We start from the raw sequence: 22,009 nt of genomic DNA, 5'->3' as shown, positions 1-22,009 counted from the left end.
GAACTGATTTCCAATTACTCTGAAAATTCTGAAGGAGACAGGGTCACTAATAAACTTGACTTCATTACTTGGTATTGCCTGATTAAGTATAATCAGTTACACATAAAAAGTTTATGCTTGCATGGCTGGCATTCAGATTCGACTACTGAACTGTTAAGAGTACAGCTTGGTCTGAATGGCCAAGGTGAGGAAGGGGCAGGAACAATTAGGAACCCAGTAATTTCGGAGACTCAGACAGTCAAGCTGATGCTGATAACATAAAAGCTAGAAAACTGCACTTTTCATCTGGAAATGTTCTAAAATTAGCCTTCTCTGGGTCTTTTTCTCTTCTCCTCCAACTTCCTTTGTCTTCCCCTTCTCCAGTAAATGTTGCCAGACATGGTCCACTTTCTATCTGCATTCAGCGTTTTGTTACTGGTTTGCATTTTTTTTGATTCATTCATCCTTGGTAGGGCCCATGAGGGGTTGGTGCTTAATTAATTACTTCCACATTCTGCCCAAACTCATGACATTATGCGTAAGTTTGCATATCAAGCTGATCATCCCCAATAAACAGAAAAACAGCCCACATAAGATGCAATAGGTGCAGTCAGAATTTGTATCAACTAAATTTCGGCAATAGGTTGTTTTCCCGTTAATTTGTTTCTTCACAAAGCAGCTACTCAGATGAGCACTTCCAACAGTCGTCAGCTGCTGGCCAGACCAACAGTCAGTCAAACATAAAGCTCTTATTGATATAACATCTGTAATATCCCACATTGTAGGTTTTATTCCCATTAATTTTTACCTGCACAAAAGCTTTAAATGATTTACTTTAAACAACATAAGCAGCTGTATTTTATACCAGTTTAAAGTGAGGCTTCATTATAATTCTTTCTTTAAAAAAACCTACATCAAGGAAGTTCAGAATGATTAATAAGCAATCATCAAGAAGATGAAAAATGTTGGGGCTGAAACTCCTAAGGCTTAGAAATTAAATTAGTTTAATCTCAATCTCTGCGCCATACATTTTGTAACTAATGCTTTTTAGGCCTGATATCCTGCAAAAGGAAATCAAATGTGACCCACTGAATGCCTCTTTCTAATCAAAAATTACACATGGTACCTGTGGGCATAAACCCCGGGTACTGTAGGCATTGAGAGAACATTCTGTACCAAGAGCCTCTGCATAAAAAAGACAAAAAGTGGAGGGCTGCCACCATAATGCAGGCGAAGCCTCCAGCTGTGACACTGTCATGTCACTTATGGGTACCAGTTGTAGTGCTCCACTTCCGACCCAGCTCCCTGGTGCTGCCCTGGGAAAGCAACAGAGTCCTTGGACCCTGCCACCATAATGGTAGACCCAGAATAAGTTCCTGGTTCCTGGCTTCTGATCAGTCCAGTTCTTACAGTTGTGACCACTGCAATAATGAACCAACAAATGGATGGAAGACTCCCTCCCTCTCTTTAACACTGCCTTTCAAAAAAAAAAAAAAATACAGCAGGACTGTCTTCAGAGCATTCCTCATAACATGGAAAGTATTTGAAAAAGTATCTCCTTGATGGTTAGCATTATACATAGCAGTGACTTCATTATGTAGACGACTGGCAATACAGGACAAAGAAATCTCCATGTGAATTAGTGGTGAGTAGGTCCCCAGACTCACCACTCAGATATCACGCAAAGGGTATCTTAGTTATGTATAACAAGAAACTTAAGAACATTTAAAATGGAAAGAAAAATGGCTGGAGGCAAATGTTTCAGAAAGGGGCACGTCTGAATTCAACAAAGCTGTCCCCAAAGAGGTACTTATTTTATAGGATTACTGTTTTTGTGGACAGGCTAAAAAAGAAATCTTTTCATTTTGGTCTTGATGTTTACAAAACGGAACATTCTATACTACCTCCACCTGCTCTTGCCTTCTGCTCCATCTCATCAGAAGGCCGAGGTATTTTAAAACTGCTATCACTCAAGCCCAGTCGCTAGACTTTTCAACTCATTACACAGAAAAAAATGACAGACATCCAATGTGTAGCCTTGCGATGTCATAGCAGTCACAGAGCAAAGAACGGTGATTACTGGCCACAAGACATTGCACCTTCTACAGGGATCCAGGGAGAGTAGGCAAGGCTTGCATTATGGTCCTCATAAAGAAACATGGAAGTTGCTGGTCAAATGAAATTTGCCCAAGATCCTATTATCAAGGACTAGAAAAGACAAGACTAATGTTGAAGTGTTCGCTAGAGTTCCCTTTATCATGACACCTCTTAACTGTGTGGAACAGGTATTTAGCCTAGTAGTAAAGTCACCTGCATCTCATATTGGAGTAGCTGGGTTCAGTTACTGGCTCCAGATCCTGACTCTAGCTTTCTGCTGATGGAAACCCAGGGAGACAGCAGGTGAAGGCTAAAGTAGATGAGCCCTTGCCATCTGCATGGGATACCTCAGTGGGGTTCCCAGATACTGGCTTGAGTGCTGGCCCAGCCCTGGCCACCACCATTGAGCAGTGAATTAGCAAATTAAAAGGGTTCTCCTGCTGTCTGTCTCTTCTGTGTCTCTGCCTCTCAAATAAGTTAGCTAAGATTCAAATATTCTAAGTGCTCAATATAAATTCCTAACTCTTTTCTGTGTCCACTGAATAAGCTGTGCCTCCCCACTTCCAACCCATGCAGCTAGGATGTCCACACGGCTAGGGGAAGCCCTGAAAGGGGAGGCGGGGATTGCACAGTTAATTCAGCCTTCCTCTTCTTTCTGCATCAAAACCAAACCAGACATCTGAAGCTGTGACAGCTAGCCCTGAGACAACACAGGGAAGTTCAGAGAATCACAGAGCCACGAGCCCTCATATCAATGGAGGAAAAACTAATTCTAGCAGCAGCCGCTTATAACAGGAACAAAATTACTTTCATACCATTACTAGCCACATTTTCCAGCACTTCTAAGCAAATCCACTCCCCCCGGATACACACCGTTTTCTACTTTCAGGTGAGCACTAGATGATCTATTTCATTCAATGGAGAGTAACTTCCCATCTGAGAAATCTTCCTGGGTGTGTAAACGCTCTATCTCTTTTGGCCACAGTTTTCAAACACTATCGTATCCCCTTTTCTGCAGATTTACTTTCTGTGCTTTTAGCTACAAATGGTCAAAGGCTCGAAAATATCAAATGAAAAGTTTCAGAACATTATTCACCATTCATAGTTCAGTGACAAAATTTTATATCATCTCCCGCCCCCTGAATCAGTCACTCTGGTCCATATATGGCACTCATGCATTAGTCACCTAACAGTCCCGAATCACATCAGCTGTCACGCTGTTGCAGACCTGTGTCCAGTCCTCAGAGGACTCGTTATGGTTGCAGGCCTCACCTAGGGCCCTTGAGGCCCATGCTGTGAGGATAAGGCACAACACATGTAGCATTTTCCTCTACTGTTCATAAAATGTGGCTTAGTAAGAAGCATTTGACTATGACAACGAGTAGGCGGCCAAATGTGCAGGAAACAAAACCAGTGAAAGAAGAACAGAAATGCTCACTGACTGACAAAAGGAAATAAGTTCTCTTATCTGAATACTGGGAACATCAACTTTTTTCCACTGGCCTTGAAAAGTTCTCAATTACGTATTTATTTCTTCTTATCAACAAGGTAATCTATGATGTGCATACTAAAAACAAAAGCTGGACACATTTTAATTTTAACTTGGTCTGCATCCTAGCAAAAAGAGAGTATTTAATATAACTGACGATACAGCAACAGATGAAAAACTAGGATTTTGTTAAGACTGGCGCTGGATTAGGGTGTTCTTGTCAGACTTCAACATACAAAGTTTTCATTCAAGTTTTAAATCTTCCAAAAAGTTCATGGAAAATGAAATTAAAAGGTAAGCTTATTTTGGAGTTAAAAAATTCGAAGCAAGTCATAATCGATTCATAATATCACTTTCTCATGAATTTTTTTAAGATCTTATAGACACAAAGATTTCAAATATTCTTATGCCAAATAGACTGAATTTCACTGTCCATAATCTTTTCAAAGTCCCCTTATATAACTGATTACTTGATTCATACATGTATTAAACCATTCAATACCATGTATCGAGATGCAGCGACACTGTGGCTAGCATTGGTCTGCACAGAATCCTTTTTCTCCTGGTGATTTAAGTTATTTAATGTGTTCTCACTTGGTATGATCAAACTGATCCCTTAACAACAGATCTAGAATGACTTGAGGTATTAAAAAAGATCCATGTAAGTCAGGGTTTCAATTAATTACAAAGTTACTTGAAGGTATTCATAAAATAGAGATGAAAAGATTAGAAAGAACAATTAAACATTTCTGAAGAGAAAATACAGTAAAAGATAAAATGGTAGATCTGAAAGATCAGTAGAGCATTAGAGAGCTTTCTCTAAAGGGCTATTCCTCACTCAATTTTTTAAAATGTGGAAGAGGTGAGGCAGGCATGTGAAGCGGCAGCTCCAGACACAGCTCTGATGGCAGTTCCTCCAGGGAATGCCGTGGGAGGTAACAGGTGGGAGCCTGGACACAGGGGTCCCTGCCACTCACAGTGACAGCAGCAGCTTCAGCCTCGCCCAGCCTGGCTCAGCCTCGGCTACTGCAGGCAAGTGGGAAGCAAACCAGCGCATCAAACAACTCCCTCCCTCTCTCTGCAGATGTCTACCTCCCTTTGTCTTTATCCTGTTACGTTAAAAATACTTTAAAAAAAAAAAAAAAAAAAAAAAACTTTGAAAACAAACTGCCCTAAGCAGCCACAGGCAATTGCAGTAAGACAGTAAAAACTCAACTCCTGTGACTCCCAGCCTGGACTCGGCCATCAGGATACCTTGTGATGACACTCAACACAGTCATACCTGCTGTTGCTTGAAGACACTTTCAAAGTTTAACTCCCAAAGAAAGTAAAATCAAATATGGTCATTATTAGAGAATTCTTTTCTCAGAAATGCTGCTTACCACATGACTGGCTCAAAAGGTACTAGCCAGAGAACCCGAATTTAATAAAAATGACAAAAAAAAATAAAAGAGCCTGGAAAGTGCACAGACATCCGTCCCCGAGGACCTGCGCACTACGCATCTGTCACTAACGTCAAGAACACTGCCGGTGGGAACCACCATGGGCACAGCTGATGCAAACAGTCACAATCCCACTCTCATAAAGTTACCAAAATATTGCTGGGCCTCTAAAACATATGACCTTCAAATATTTTGCTGTTTTCATACAGGTTTTGCTCTTCCAGCATTAACCTTCTTTACTGGAAAAACCTTTTGACCAAGAGGTCAAGCAAAATTCGTCCATGCTTTGCAAAAACGATATGGCTTAGCTTTTCCTTCGTACATGAGGTTTTCCAAAAATGGTTTTCCAAATGACAGCCGCTTCACTGGGTATTTTCAATTTTACAATGAAAAGAAAACGAACTGCATTAGCATCTACTCACATTTGCCGTTTTACAAGAAGTCCAGGGCACTCACTTCTGCCACTGGGATTTGAAAAGACTCACAACACTTCACCTTTATGCTGGGCTAAACTCAGGGTAGCCATAAACACTCTGAAGTAATGCAAACCTAAATATTCCTACTAGGCAAACGGAGCAGAGGAACGGAATTGTAATGAGCTAGCAGCTGTCACAATATGACCACAGTAACCAAATCAAAATATCAAGCGCTAACCCAGATGAGATTCAAAGGTCATCCTATAAGCCAGCAGCTTGCTTCAGTTCTGCCTGAAACTTCAATCTAATCCTGCAGTGAAATGTTCCACTGAGCTAGTTGAAAAGCCAGTTACTCTATGGTGGTGAATTATTTAGGAGGACTAGAACCAAATACCACAGAAAGGAAACTACAGCACTCACAACGGGACCTGTAAAAACTAAGCAGCTGATGTTGAACTAAGCTGTACCCAACTGTACAAAAGGATCACTTTTCATATCCTTCAGTCACCACCCATGTATATAATCTACTGGGCTATGTGCTCACTTATCCTCAAACAATCTGGGCTTCAATTAAGACTCTGGAACAATAGAAGGAAAATGCATGCTTAGATTCTTCCTTGGATCAAAGAGTTTCAGATAGAAGATATATTGTCTGCCATTGTAAAAATATTTGGACAATTAGCTATAAAAGTTTAATGCTTGGCAAAGGAAAAAACTGAAGTCTAAAAAAGAAAAATCCACACACTGCATACATTTCTTGCCAGGATTTTCTAACTATTCTATGGCGTATAAATAATCCTCTTAAAGACACAGGAATCAACTCATGGCCCCTTCATCCTACAAACATATTCTGATAGCTCCTCAGCTGACCACCTGTGAAGGTCTGATCAAACTGCTTAAAAAACAGAAACAAACAAGCTTCCAATTAATCAAGTGTACATTGTTATCATTAGTAATCATGGGTAGTCACAAAGAATAATTTGTATTCTACAACTGCAAAATAATGCATGGGACTTGAACCTAGAAAAAATGCGAACTGGTTTGTATGTACCAACGAAAGCGATGAGTAGGAGCTTACAAGGGAGCAGAGAACATGAACCGGTCGGGGCAGCAGTCAGCACTGAAACACTCAACCACTCTAGAACTCATGCCAAAGCAAGAACAAAAAGCTCTTGCTCCTTCTATTGAGGAATTTGCTTTAACGTAATTATACTTATTTTTCTCTCAAGGAAACACAAGCTATTTCCAAAAAAAAAAGACTTTAACAGATATTCTACTATTCTTATACATAACACCACATTTTGCATAAATTTGAGATGCACACAAGTAAGTTGAGCTTACTAATATGGTCAAAAGTATTATTTAAAAAACAGTAACATTTAGGCAAAACCATTCACATGACATCAGAAAGTTCAAAATCATGTGTTTTACATAAATTAATTTGTAGGCAAATATATTAAGCAAATGTTATGAATGCATTTATCATTTTCCCTGAAATGATAAAAAACAAAATACATAGTTGACTTAAAAAGCAGAAAATGCTGCAGTACTTGTTTTCTTTCCTTAAAATAACATAAAATCTTACTAAGATACTACTTTACAAAATTTAAAAAAAAAATCAGGTCACTTCCAGTTAATAACTCTTTCCTGTAAAATTAGTGTCACTTATTTTTGTAGCAGACGCCTAATTCAGTCACAGGCTTGATTGATTTGACAATAAAGAATCTGCTCCAATAAAGTTGCTGATTTATTTCTGATACTCTAGCTTTTACCCGAATGTGACATCATGGCAGAATTAAAGTCTTTGAACTGTAAAGAAACCCTTTGTAGTTTAAATCAAAGCCAGTTAAAGACTCTAAGGGTAGTTTTCTAAAACTTACAGTGAAGTTAATGTCTTCTTTTGGTAGACAGGAAAACCCACAAAGGTCATAACACAAAGTATGGATTTGGACACAAAGAACAGTCTAGGGAGTTCCAACTGCTTACTCACACATCTTACTTTGCTTTCCATATCTTTAAATTGGTTGCCCTTAACTTCTTCAAAACAACTTTTCTTTGTGAAGGTGCACAGTAACACAAAGCTTGATTCATCATAGAAGTAGTTTCCTTTTAAATAATCAACAGTTGGGACAACAATTAAAAAAAAAAAATTTTTGCCCAGGAATCTAGTCCAGGGATATCCAGGCAAACCAAGCAGGCATTGGAGACGCGAGAAATCATTAACAGTGGCAAGACTTTTCAACCCAAAGTCAGTGCTCTAAAAATATTTTTAAATGTTTCTTTAAACAAAAAATGTAAAGTATTTCTGCTTGTTTCAATGTCTCTTTCTGCCTTTTCCTTTTTTCTTTCCTTTTTTTTTTTTTTTTTTTTTTTTGCACAGAGCACAGTGCCCTCTCACTCTGAGGGCGACTTCCCTGACCCGAGTCTGACACTGCACCGTTAATGTCAGATAAACCATTTAGCCCAGGCACAATTCTTTTCTGTGCAAAAATCTGCTTGAGGTGGAAAATGTAGCAGTTTGTAAACAATAAAGAGCCATGTTTCAGACCAGACAGCTTATCTAACAGAGAAGTCCTTTCATTAGGAACAGTGGGTGGGAGCCTCGTGGACATAGTAGCATTTCCTTTCACAATGCAGGAGGACTGCGTGGCCTCCATATTTAAGAGTTTAATGGGAAGGAGGGCAGGCAGGATAAAAGAGCAAGGCTGACATGGATTTTCAGCTTAAACAACAACGAAGTGAAAAGAATCAGCTTTTTCGGCTCTAGACTGTCAACCCCCCTATATTTTCAATGGTGTTTGGACTAAAAAAGTAATTTGGTTTATAAAAACAGTTGCCAATGAAGAGTCATGAAAAAGGCCAGTCATTTAACGTGTGTGTGTATTGTGTGGCTTCTTCTGAGGATTAATTTATCAAGAGTAAACTTTTTTTTGCATAACATCACATAAACTTCTAAATGTGAGCACTTTTTTTATTCTTATTTACCAATTTTAGGTCACTAGTCAGTAGTTCTTTAGACACCTGCCCAGACTATCATTTTCACATTAATCTTTTATTCTATTTTAACGAAATTGGCTGAAGCTAAATAGAGAAGCAAAGGCATTAGAATCAAAATGATTAAAGAGAAAAAAGCTTTCCATTAATATCTCACTTGACAACCTGGTAATCTCCACACATTCCTAAAGCAGGAAATCTGATACACCTCCCTGGCAACAATCATTAAATGATAATTCTTTTCTATTTACAAAGTTAAAACACTAATGTAAAAATTACCGTTTTGCGGTCAAAAATACACAAAAGAACAATATGAAAAATAAAATCAAGGTTCTTATTGTTTTCACAAACACAGGATAGTATCAAAAATAACTACTAGAATGAGTATCTCCACTGATTATTTTCTGTTAAATATCTGAAATTGCTTTACATCCATTTGATGATGATTTGTGGTGTAAAGAACCTGACATTCAGACTACCTATACCTTAAATAACTAGTATCATTTACAAAGTTTAAAAATGAGAACATTCTTTAGGAACATTTGCAATTATATTTTCAGAGTAATACAATTATTGCACAGAGTTTTCCTTGGAGTTTGGGCCAGCAATTTCTGTCAAACAGTTTCATGTCATTTATTGACAAATTTGCAATGGAATTTGGCCAGGTGTAGAGAGTTAATAATACTGAAACAAAGCTCATGTTTTTCCATCAAAACTAAAGCAACCAGCCATTAGGGCCTTTTAAGCTATCATGAATTGTCTTTTCATCACTCAGGTTACTGCTATTGCACAAGCATCCCCATAGAGTAGTCAAAAGCAGAAAAAATAAGCTAAGAATGCCAGGCAGAGGGGCATGATGGAAATGTATAGCCTCAAACCACACAGAGCCTGCTTTCAGTGACATAAGATTAGACTGCCTACACCCTTTAACAATAAAGGTCACACTTGATAAATACAACCAGATTTTGCAATTCCACTGGAATGCACTATACTCTGAGTCAAGCACACTAGGGCCATTAACATTATTTATTTCTATTATTCTATTAATAAAATTCCACAACTAACCATGAGTAAATGTCAACCAGGAGGCCCAGTAAAATTTTAAATATTTTAAATATTCACCACTTTGCTCTTGATCAACCATAACTTAAACAACTACTTCTACTGAAACACTGACATTGGGATAAGTATTTTATGTGTAAGAAAGACAAACTAAAGCAGTATCACTGATATTTAATCCCACGTGGCTGAAATGCTTAGTCCTTGCAAATCATGTTATTAATGTTTTTCTGCCATGTAAGATTACTAAAATGAACTGACTCCTAAAAACAGAACCTTTGTTCGGGTCATATTATTCCCTTCTATAATAAAACATACTGTTCAAAACATGAATGTAAACTTAAAGCAAATCTTACTTTGTATTCTGGAATTGACAAAAGGTGGAGACAGATTGTCATGTGATCCAAGGTCCCTGCTGGTCATGTGGTCATAGGGAGTCCCATCTCCATAGTTCTGTAGGTAAAACAACAGTGTCAGTTTTAACTTCACATTCCCGCAACTTCCTGCCTGGAACCACACTTGAAGCAGCATGCACCTTCACAGATGTGTTAGCAAAAACAGCACTCAAGTCTACAAAGTTCACACCTGCTTCAGAACATCCAGGAAACCATGGGATTTAACAATGACATCAGCGGCATGCAGTGGATGAGATGATCAAAGAAAATAATTTGTGGAAAACACCAGACACATGTAAAATGTATTGCAAATGGGAAATGTTATTATTTGATAAGCCCACATTAACACAAGATTGTACAAGAGAAAACTACCTGTAGCCTGTAATAAATTGCTTTTGGAAGACCAGGCTAGAGCCATTTAAACAAAAACATTTGGTTTTATAATACAGACATTTTGATCTATATTACAATAAAAGTGACCACAATATAACTAACAGATAAAAATGTTAATGTGAATGAAAACCAAAACTTTAGCATACATCAACATTTTTTAGCTTGGACACCAAAAAGTGTTTTAAAGCAAAGTATGCCACCAAAAAGCGTTTCAAAGCATTATTCCAATGATTTCATTTTTAATGGTAATTTAAAGTTGAAATACTGTTTTTAAATTTTTCATTCTTAATTTTAATGGAGCAATTTGATGGCACATAATAAAGAGTTAAAGACTATGTTTCAGATAGTTCGAATTGCAGTCTACTGAAGTGCATGAAGTGACTGAAGCAGGGGAGAGGGGGTTATTTTGCTCAGCTGGCTGAACTGCCCATGAAGTCCAACTCAAACTGACTTCAAGGTATCCGTTAGCAAGTTAGCCAAAGGGCAGAATCTGCCCAGACCAAAAAAGAGGGATGCTGTAGGAACAGTGAAGGGCACATCACCAGAGAATGCCTGGAACCTCCCTGGCAAACAACCCTATTCTCAATCATCTTTCTTCATGTAAAATATTAACTGGAATGATACTATAATCTAATAATGCCAATTATCTCCATACATAAAAATATGTCACATTTTTAAAACTCATCATGGGTTTCAAACTCAGGAATTCTAAACCAGAAATTGCACAGAACTAATTATTATTAAGTGTCCTCACCCTCGATAGTATAGGAATTACTTAATATACATGATCTATTCTAATCCTCAGCACAGGGCTGCAAGGGAGAAGATAATATCATCACTTTAGGATAAGAGAAGCCAGCCAAGGTTGCTGGTTACAGTGTGCCACTAATAATCAGTCTCATGGCAATCCCCTGTATTTAGAAGATACAAGTTATAATACGTGTTGATTCAAACTTACTCACCACCTTAGTCCTTGAAAAAATAAATGTCAGAAAAATTGAGGCAACCCAAATTTAGAAGTAAAACAGGATGATTTCTACATGGACCATATTCATGTGGACACACAATTAAAAGCACTAAATTTAAGAAATTAATTTGTGTATTCAGTTTAACACACACAATATGGTACTGAGTAACATACAATAAAATTGTGTGTAAGACTAAGAAATTAAATGAATGAAACAATACAGGGAAGTTGAGACATCTCCACGTGCTGTCAAAAGGAATGGATTTATCTCTGCAAGTGCAGACTGTAACATGAGGAGGAGGAATGATTTCCTCAACCCATCCATATCATGCATTAGAATGTCAAACTTAACAGCTGGTGGAAGAGCTGAACAAAGTTTCTAGCGGCTTAGAGATTCATTTGTAACCAACAGGCTACGATGAAGATCACAATGCCAGACACAGGTGGAAATGTTTGACTACAGCTCCATTTTTAACAGTTTGATTACCTTCTCTGCCTGGTAAGACAATATAGAGACCTTTCTCCACTCTGACTTTATATCAACATCTATGGCAAATGTTACCCTAACTAAAGCATGCTTCATCTTTATCCTGGCAAGGTGTTGCAGATACAGTACTTTAGTATACACACAATGCCTACTCTCAGCTTGCAACATTATATGTCAAGGTCCTCAAAATCCAAGGACATTCTACCTAAAATCGTGTATAAAATAGTTGAATTAGAGGAAATAAAGATCCTCTGGTTCAACTTCTTAATTTTTTAAAATAAGGAAAACGAGGACCAAAGAAGTGAGATGACTTGTCCAGGATCGTAAGCAAACAAAAGCATATAATGCCTCGCCCCAGTCAACTATTTCTGCATTGCCTCCAGAGAGATAATTAACGCAGAGAAAAACTGAAAAAAATAAAAAGGGCAGTAAAAATGGGAAATCAAATAAACTGATGAATTCAACTGATGCCCAAAGGTGCCATGAGTAAAAAACATGTTCACAAAAAGTAAACCACCATGATTTAGTAGGCAGATTTTACTGATAGGATGGAACTTCATGTTACAGAACTGTTCAGCCATCTATTCACATCCATGTTATAGCTTTACTAGAATTTTTTAAGTTGTTCCACCTACAACAAATAATTTTCTTTATAATACTGGATCAACAATTGGCAAAGGCAGGAGCAATAATTTAATGAAGGACTTCTCTTCTGAGCCAAAGTGGAACTAAGTGTCAATTTCAGTAACAAAATGAAATTAAGACCATGGAGAATGGCAAGATGGAAGAGGATGCGAGGTGACTTCCAAAGACAAGCTACCCCCAAGAAACACAGTGTGTGTGTGCATGTGTGCGTGTCTGTGAAACTCACCTTCAATCTGTTCTTTTACCCATGTGGCTGCTGTCTGGCTATGGGGCCAGCGATTAGATATACTTACCCTGGACGGGCTTGGATGTCCTCCATTCCCCCAGGATCCTGAGCTACTTCTGTCTTCTACGTCTAAGGGACAAGAGAAAAGTTCTTTAGGCTTTCTGGCAATAACTCTTTCCTTTTGTATATGCACTTTTAAATTAATGTTTCAAATTAATCTCCTGTTGCCTTTAATTAAGAACCAGGCACAGGGCTACCATGATGATAGTGGCTTCTGACCCATCTACTTAAATTAACTCATTTAAATTCACAGCAGAAATGAACTGGACCCTCAGGAACCTGAGGTATGCACATAAAAATTACTTCCATCCTTCACAGCGTTTGATAGCCTCGGTTTTTGGAGACATGAAAACCAACTGAAAGTTTTATTAAAATTTTTTGGACCAAATAGATTGAAAAATACAGAACATAATCATAAAGTGAAAAGAAAATTAATTAAAGTAAATACACATCCGAACATTTCTGGTATTGTTGCCATAACGGCCTTGGATCCTTCTATTCTCTAGTCAAGGTTTATCCCACCAGACAACAGACACCTAACAGAAAATGCAAGACTACAACAACAACAACAACAACAACAAGAAATCAAAACAAAAACAGCAGCAGCCATCTGCTTGCACCAGCATATCACAGGTAGGGTGGATCTTCTTTTTAAATGATGGTGAAGAGGCCTACAAGGGTTACTGGAAAGTAAGAATCTAAACTATGTCCCAGCAAAGTGCAACTAATGACCAGCTTTACAGAGTGTCCCATCAGTTCCTCACATGGCAAATACTCAATGTGGAGAGCAGCTAACTTGCCATTTTATCTACTTAAAAGCCCAGTGTTTCAGCCACCAGTCACTGTATTTAGGGGTGGGTGTGAGATTGCTGATTAAAGCCCTTTGTAAGTTTCCCCATCCCATTACTCTGATCACAGTTGATAACAGACGGTCAGCACAAATGTCCTCAGACAGCAATGGAGCAGGAAGTATGAAACACTGGGTCAGGAGGCAGAATCCCATTTACTGTGTTGCATAACATTTTGGTAGTACTGTTTATTCTCCTAATACTCAACTGTCATTCCTTTGATTACTGCTATTCTGTTACCAGAAGTAATCATGGCATAATGGATTTATTTTTAGATACAGAGGTGTAGATGGTGTTTCAGAATCTCTGAAGAGAAGAGCATAAACCAACTTAATTCCACTGAACCTGTATTCACTCTCTCTCACTCATAATAACATTTTGGTATCTTTTAGTTGGTGCTTCCAAAAATATCTCGATTGTAAACAGATGCCCCCATGCATAGCTGAAATCAGAGTGCTGTGAACTTTAAGACACGTCAAACAGAAGCTCTAGAGACTACAGCAAACCTGAAGAAAACATGTCAAACTTTCCAGACCTGCCATTTAACAACCCAACACACGTAGTTTGCTTTGTATGTAATAAATGCAAGTTCAGAAATACAGAAGTATTCTGTATTCATGTATTCTTCCTTGAGCCTCACATGAGTAAGTTTTGAAGTCTACATGCTTTTTTAAATTCTGAAACAAGAAACCAAATATTTCCAACCAAAAACAAACTGAAACAAAAAAAAGCTATATCAACAACAAAATCACCTAACCACAGCAAATTTTCAAAAGTCTGAGACACATTCTAAACATCTGGGTGAGACAGTCATTGTGTCGCAGCACGTTAGGCCATCAATTGAGACATTTACAGCCATTATCCAAAAAAAAAATCGGGAAAACTGACTCCATCACTTCCCATCAGGCTTCCTGCTGACGTGCCTGGGAGGCACCAGATGATGGTTTACGTGTTTTCTACACATGGACCCAGATGAGGTTCTAGACTCCCTGATGCTCTTCGAGCTCTACTTTTCAAGTCGAGGCAAATAAATAAGTAAACATTAAAGAAATAAGAGTCTAGCTTATCTGCACTTCATCTCTTAATAGCCTGGATTAATTTGAGAGTTTCTCCTATTGGAAGGCCTTTGGTAAGGTGATTAAGTTGCCAATTGAGATAATGACTACCCATATGAGAGTGTGTGATTCTGATACTGCTCTGTTCCACTCCAGCTTCCTTCTAAGGCACAGCCAGTAAAGCAGCAGGCCATACCTCAAGTACTTCCATTTCCGCCAGCAACAAGGGAGACCCCAAATGAGTTTAAACTCCTGGATTCTGCCAGGCCCAACCTTTGCTCTTGTAGACATTTGGGGAGGAAACCAGGAGATACTGATTTTATCGTTTCAATTTCAAAAGATCTTAAACATAAGAAGTAGGCAGGGACCTGGAGGTAAGGCAATCATTCCACCAGGCGGGTCTCCCCTTGTCATTTGGCAATGTCTGGAGAGAACTTTTCTTGTTACAACCGGGCAGCGGGACAGGGAGTACTGCTGGCATCCAGTAGAGAGAAGCTGAGGACGCGGTAAAGCAGCCTACAAATGTACAGAACTGCCCCCACATCGAAAAATGTTCCAGCACCAAAGGTCAAGTTTGCTGATGTCGAGAAAAAAAAGCCCTATGCTAGAGCAAACAAGAATGGATCTGGAGAAAAGATGTCCAAAAATCTAATTTCTAATTTGGTGAGAATTCTCCCCAAATACAGAGTCGTGTGTTTTTAACTCAGAGCTCAGCTGGAATGTTCCAAGAGATCATAGCCATCCTCCGTCCACTGAAGAGAGGAAAAATGATGGTCAACCAAGCAGCCTGTTAATTAGCAAGCAGATAAAACACACCAAAACTTAGGTATTCCCAACTGGGCAATTTAAAAAGTGAGCAATCCACTAATTAAAAATGTTGGGAATCTGAGCTTTTTCAACACAGGTTAAATAGTGGCTGGGTTCCTTCACAAATCGATTCTCAACCAATCAGATCCGACTGCTCTTTCCTATCCAGTCTCCTTCTCATTTCCTGACTTCATACTGCTGCGCTTCTTTGCGCTTCTTTCTGCTTCCTCCCTTTTATGGCTCTCTTTGGAAGAGGCTTTCCTCTATCCTGGCCTCCTGCTAGATCCAGAGGAGGAGGACAAATCCCTAGCTCTCCAAACCCAATAAATAGAACAATCATATGAACTCTAATTCCTTCATCTTTAGGGAAAAAAAAATCCATTATCGCCGCTGCTCATGTATCGTTGGCAAGAAGACACGAAGCTAGAGCACGGAGTCCCTTCTTCCCTACCTGAGCCTCAACAGACCCGTCAGTTAGTTAACATTTCTTCAGTAACTGTTCCAGAACTTTCAGAAAAGGCAGCCACCTGCATCTCAATCACCTGGGTTTGTATTAAACTTTATTGAGTATGGAACACTTAGGGTGTGGCCAATAAAACTTGTCAGTGGGTTTCCAGGGGTTTTCACATGATCCTCGTGCACACAGGAGTGTGAAGAACACAAGACTGCTCTGCTAATGGAAACAAAGACACATCACACACCGCCCACAGTGGCCTGCCTCAAGGCCCGGGTGCAGCCAATCCCCACTCCCATGACACTGACATCCAGGCTCACTCTAGTAAACCCCATCAGGGTCTACACTGCGTTCTCCACTGGCAAATCTGACACTGTAACTCTTGTGTGCTGCAGTGGTTTTATACCTGCTATTCCCCCTCCTAAAAGATTGCTCACTTCCAAAAACCAGAACAGCAGCTCACATGGTGAGCTTTAATGTCCATTAAAGATTTATTTAAGCACCTAAATGCTGTAATAATCTGACCTTCTATAGGTGAAAAGAATGCGGCTTACTAAGAAAACTTGCCTAACTTGTCAGTATCAATGAAGAATCAGAACCCCAGGGACTGGGATGCTGATGCCTTCCCTGCCCCCACCTACCCCCAATCTGCCTCCTCCTGAAAACCCTTACCTCTCCCTTCCTGGGGGATTGAGTGGAAGGAGGGGAGAAGGTGAGGCCAATGAGCTTATCTGGAAGTCTACAGCCATTCCATCAAAAAGTATGGAATCACATACAATACAAAACACTAAATAAATATATGAAGGAATCAAGACATGGGGGAAAAAAGCAGAAGAGTCATGAAGCCAGAGTACATCAAGTCTATCCAGATGGACAGTGATGAACGGGACATGTGCTAAAAATAATAAAATTTTTAGAAGCTGTTAAGGGGACAAAGCAAAGACTAAGGAAAGATTTACAGTGACCATCTGATAAAACTCGCACAGATTATTCAGGAAAAATACAAGTATGACGGTATTAATCAAAGAAGAGAACACCATCCTATGGTTTATACAAATGCCATATATATAGCTATTAAACTTGTGATATTTTATGATACATGCTCCTCGCTTGAGCCATGAAACCATCTCTCAGAGTCTTGTGTAGCATACAACAGGGAGTGGGTTCATTAGTTCTTTACTGAGACAAATTCAAATGGCAAAAGGTATACAGTATGTATTAGGTATGAGAGGCATTTGCATCTAGAAGCTGTGACAAACAATACACAGCAAAAGATGTGTGGAAACAGTAAACATGAAAAACTGCCTGGAGGAAGCCACCTCAAGAAAAGGCCAAGCTCTCAGAGCCTGCTTCCCTCCCTGAAGGAAGGGAAAGACAATGTCCTGGCAGAGGGAAGGAAGGGACCAAATCGGGCAGGTGACAGAAATTACACTCCCTGTTGAAAATGTTTTAGTTTCTTAGTGTACTCTAAACAAGGATATAGTTGGTAACATTCAAGGGATGGATGGCTGCTCTGGGAAGCAACCTTTACGATTCACAGATTTTTTATTATATCCATTTAGTTCTTTATAAGCAGCCTCTAACATGTCTGCTATTTCAGTGCCAAAACCCGAAAGTTAGTTTGGGCAGAACTAAGACTAAACAATCCGTCTAGAGGAAAGCTATCAGATACGATTCTTAATTTCCACAATTTCTTGTTCAGATGATTAAAATGAGGATCTAATTACTAAAATCATGATTCACTAATGTGGACAGAGATTTGGGGACTGCCAGGTAGACTGGACAAGCGTTAACAGAGCCAGTGCCCCATGTGGGATGGCACCCTGGACTTCAGCCGGAACACACGCTGTTCAGCTCTACACTGTGAGCCAGGCCCTGGACTCCTCCTTGAAATTGTTTTTCTGAGCTGTAAAACAAGAGAGCTAGCCTTCCAATCTTGGAAATAGGGCAGGCTATAAATTTGGCTAAGTCTCCCACAGAAAACTAAAAATGATGGATAACATTTTTTTCAAAATCTTTACAATACTAATGAGCCCACAATATAGTGAGGAATGATCAAGCCAAAAAATCCAAGCAAAAGGCTGGAACTAGAAAGAAGAGCCATTTTTGCCCAGAGGACATCCACAAACCCTACAAAATTCAACAGCCTGGGGTAAGGAGGACAGAAGTGAAAACACAGGACTCCACCCAAAGTCAGTATCTAACAGGAGATAAGGGGATGAAGGTATCTGTAGCCTGAAGGAGTTACTGTTACTGTAAGAGTTAATTAACACTTATAAAATACTTAAGGAAGGAGCTGGCCCACAGTAAACACCCAGTAACAAATGCCCAATTTGCTAAGATCTCCCATAGATCTTAGTCAAACTACAGGAAATACAGAAAATTGTGTCTTATTCAAGGATATCTGAGCCCAACATTTTTGTGACATCTAGTTCTGCCAAAAAAGTCAGAAATGTTTAAGCACTCTCACGGATCTTGGAAACACCCAAAGCACTGAAATTACACAAATCCGAGCTCCTCCATCAATCTCTATACGCTTGCAAAATTAGAATTCAATAAGCATGAGAATTCTCAGACTTAATTTAACCAAAGATTATCTGTCTTTTACTGCAATACTATACATTATTTCTACATATGCTACATAACTGAAGTGTTGTCAAAAGTTGTGTATGATGAACAGAGGCCCAAGCTAAGAAGTAAACGTTGTGTGAGAGTTTGAAAATTACTTGCATTGGTTTGACTCAGTGTGGAACCAACGTTCTTTGCATACCTTGAGCCTAGAACATGCAAATCATCCAGGACTCCCAGAGTATCATGAAATCAGAGAAACAACTACAAAGATATTTTACATGGCTCTATGAGCCTACAAATTCCTACACTTATAAAAATACACTGATTCCCACTTGAAAACTTCTACACGTTCAAAATGCATCTGGAGTTTGAGAGTGAGTTCTTCTCCAGGAAAGTTGATTATTTTGAACACACTGAAGTCTACACTGTCTCCACTCATTCCCCCTGCAACAACAGACACCATGAAATATCTCCACACCATTATGGAGACTCACAGACTGCATGCTTCTGTGGCTCCTACTAATTTCCTAGTCCAGGAAGAACCCTTGGCTGAGCCCTCCACACAAACTGAGATGGCATATGCTCTCTGTCAGTGCCAGATGAATGTAGAGTTCAAAATATTTCATCAGCAAAGAGCGCGTTAAGGATGTGCGCATTTTCATTAGCACCCAATGTAATAAGGGCTGTAAGTAGAGTAATTTGAAATCAAACTTGAGTACTAACGCAGACCTGTGCAGAGTTAAGGAGCTTCCTAGATCAATGGGCCCACACAACACGATCATGGTTTTCTGCTTTCTACTGCATGATGCCTCCAAATGGGTGTTTCAGAATGGGTGGGTAGTTTGAGCATTATTAAGAAACTTTTAGCATTTCCCATAACTGACTGAGTAAGGGGTGATGGTTGAAGCAATACTCCACACACAGATTCTAAGATGCATCCAACAGGCAGCATGCACAAGTGGATTCTCCATTCTCACATCACTGCTGTCAATAAAAGTTCCCTCCGAGTTCCTGACTTCTTGTGTCAGATAAACCCGACTGACAGAACAGCTATACAAACACACACACACACACACACACACACACACACAGAGATGTACCCGACTGACAGAACAGCTATACAAACACACACACACACACACACACACACAGAGATGTTCATTTACTAGGAAGGGATCATTGGAAAAACTGTTCAGGTGGAAACTGCTTCAAAACGTGATACTTTATTAACCTCCAACCTAATTTCCATTAATATATCCTTGAAAGAATTTAAAACATCTACATTCACCAAACTGAAACATTTTCCAAAAATAAATATTAAGTTTTCAAAAATGAACATTAAATTATCTTCAGTAATTAAAATACAAAATTAATTCCATTGTGTGATGTTATAAAACATGAAATGCAGATCATCTTAATGTAACAAAATAAATTAAGTTTTGAACTATTATGTAATAAATATCAGTAGTGCTCCTCATCCTGAAACCAAGAATCTTTTTAAAAGTCAAGGCAGTAGAGTTATGAAACTTAAACAAAAATAATCTTGAAGTCTGTTACATACTACTCCCTACAAAGCAGTGATGTCAATGATAGCTAACCTGAATGATATTCTAGCTGTAATAATTAAGATGAAATACAGAGAAATGAGTGATACTTAGCAGCCATCGAAACATTTGAGACCCACTAGCCAGGGTCTTCCAGAAGGGAATCCAGTCTTTTTCTGAGAAAGAGCTCAGAAATAAGAAGATACATGAACAGCTAAGGTAAGATTAGAAAAACATCAATTTTATGTACAAAGGAGTCCCTGACCTGTGACTGGTCCAACAGCACCAAATAAATTTTTCGTCCTAAGATAATGCACTTGGAAAATATGTTTACTTAAATCAGATGAACAACTGGAAATGGGCTGCCCAGCTGCAGGCTTTGGCTAAAGTCCTCACCTTACACTCACTGGAATCCCATTCAAGCACCAGGGTTCTAATCCTAGCAGCCCTGCTTCCCATCCAGCTCCCTACTTGTGAACTGGGAAAGCAGCTGAGGATGGCCCAAAGTCCTGGGACTCTGCAACCACGTGGGAGGCCTGTAAGAGGCTCCTGGCTCCTATCTTTGGATCATCTCAGCTCCGGATGTTGTGGCCACTTGAGGAGTGGGCCAGCAGACGAAAGATCTTCCTTTCTATCTCTCCTCCTCTCTGCATATCTGACTTTGCAATAAAAATAAATTAAAAACAAAGACCACCTAACCCCACCTTTACCCAGATATTCTTCAAAGAACCTAAATTAAACATGAAATAACATGGGGAAATTTTTAATCAGGTGCTTGATACCTTTATATGTTACAAATATGAGCCACAAAATATGAAAAATCAAAGGTAACTTTCAAAAGCAAAATATAATATAGAGGAATGAATCTCCGAACATGATTCCTTTCCCAATGAAAGTTCTACTTGTCAGTGTAATTACACATGTGTTCTTTCAATCATACACATTCACCTTTGCACTCTAAAATCCCCAACAGCAAAAATGATTTAAAACATACAAGCATATTTAAAATACCTACTTAATAAATAATTTATTATATTTATTCTACTAGCGATAAAAAAAAGAGCCAAGATGACACATGCAACACGGCTTTATCTTTCCTTCGCTTTTGCCCTGTGTTCCTCTTTACTCTCCTGGGTGCCATTTGTGAGGTTCTCAGAAAAGGAGACTGGCTTAATTGAAATATTTGTAGGACATAATTGCTCTTTGTAACCATAATGGTCCAATTCTCCCAAATGGCACTCTCCTCTGGATTTTTATTTTTCCTTCTAATTCTTTTTAGACTTTAACAAAATCCACTTCTGTTTTCTTCTTTTCTCACCTCCTCTCACCCCCATTCCAGATGCTTGACTAATATTGGTGAAGCCAATTTTTAAGTATTAAAAATCTTCCTCAAAAATTCCATTTTCTACCACAGGCCCTTTAGCTTAAAATAATCATTCCCATAAACTAATTTTCATTTAACCATTTCAGTCTCACAGTCCTTCCACCTGTGTCTAACATTGCATCCTAAGAACTGACAAAGACAAACCAATCAATGTTTCATGTTGTCTTCAGGGGTCATGTCTTAGTTTTAGGCCAATTTTCTCTGTATTTAGGCTCAAATGTGCAAACCACACTATATTACTCTGCAAAACATCAATGAGAAGGCTTAATTAAGTAACACTGACAGATAAATCCATTTCTTTCGCAGTAATCAAATCAAAGCAGGTTGACATAACACAGAGACTTAATACAGTTATTCCCTTGTAATTGGAAAAAGGCCCTTTACTTCTCATTAAAGCAATCTTCTGGGTATTGGCATAATAAGAAGGCTCAGAGCTTTAATACTGCCCTATAAAAGTCTCAAGATACAGACCCCTTAAGCAAACACCAGATTATCTAATTCCTGAATCACAGCACAACATGTTATTCCTACTGTTGGAAACTACTAATTCTTTATCTCTGTTACAATTTTAAAAAGAGGTAAATCAGCATCACACAGCTTCAACGGAAATCCTCCAAAAACGCATAAACTGTTGACAGTTTTACACATCCACCTCTACACGTACTGAAGGAAAGCAGTCCATTAAAATGATTTTAAA

The 22,009-nt window shown here is 38.8% G+C and overlaps 1 protein-coding gene across 14 annotated transcripts in view; it reads right to left on the bottom strand.

Annotated features, from left to right (window-relative positions):
* TCF4 (transcription factor 4) overlaps positions 1-22,009 on the bottom strand; it is a 360,801-nt gene that overhangs the window by 211,436 nt on the left and 127,356 nt on the right. For all 14 annotated transcript variants that reach the window (XM_058677038.1, XM_058677044.1, XM_058677037.1 and 11 more), the window contains 2 exons: positions 12,657-12,718; positions 9,833-9,929 (listed from right to left, as the gene is read on the bottom strand). In XM_058677038.1, the coding sequence (XP_058533021.1) occupies positions 9,833-9,929; positions 12,657-12,718 (159 nt within the window). The remainder of the gene's footprint in view (positions 1-9,832; positions 9,930-12,656; positions 12,719-22,009) is intronic.

This window comes from Ochotona princeps, chromosome 18 (assembly GCF_030435755.1).
Source record: "Ochotona princeps isolate mOchPri1 chromosome 18, mOchPri1.hap1, whole genome shotgun sequence".
NCBI classification, from domain to species: domain Eukaryota; kingdom Metazoa; phylum Chordata; class Mammalia; order Lagomorpha; family Ochotonidae; genus Ochotona; species Ochotona princeps.
Note: the sequence above shows the minus strand (reverse complement) of the source record. Positions and strands in the feature narration are given on the sequence as shown.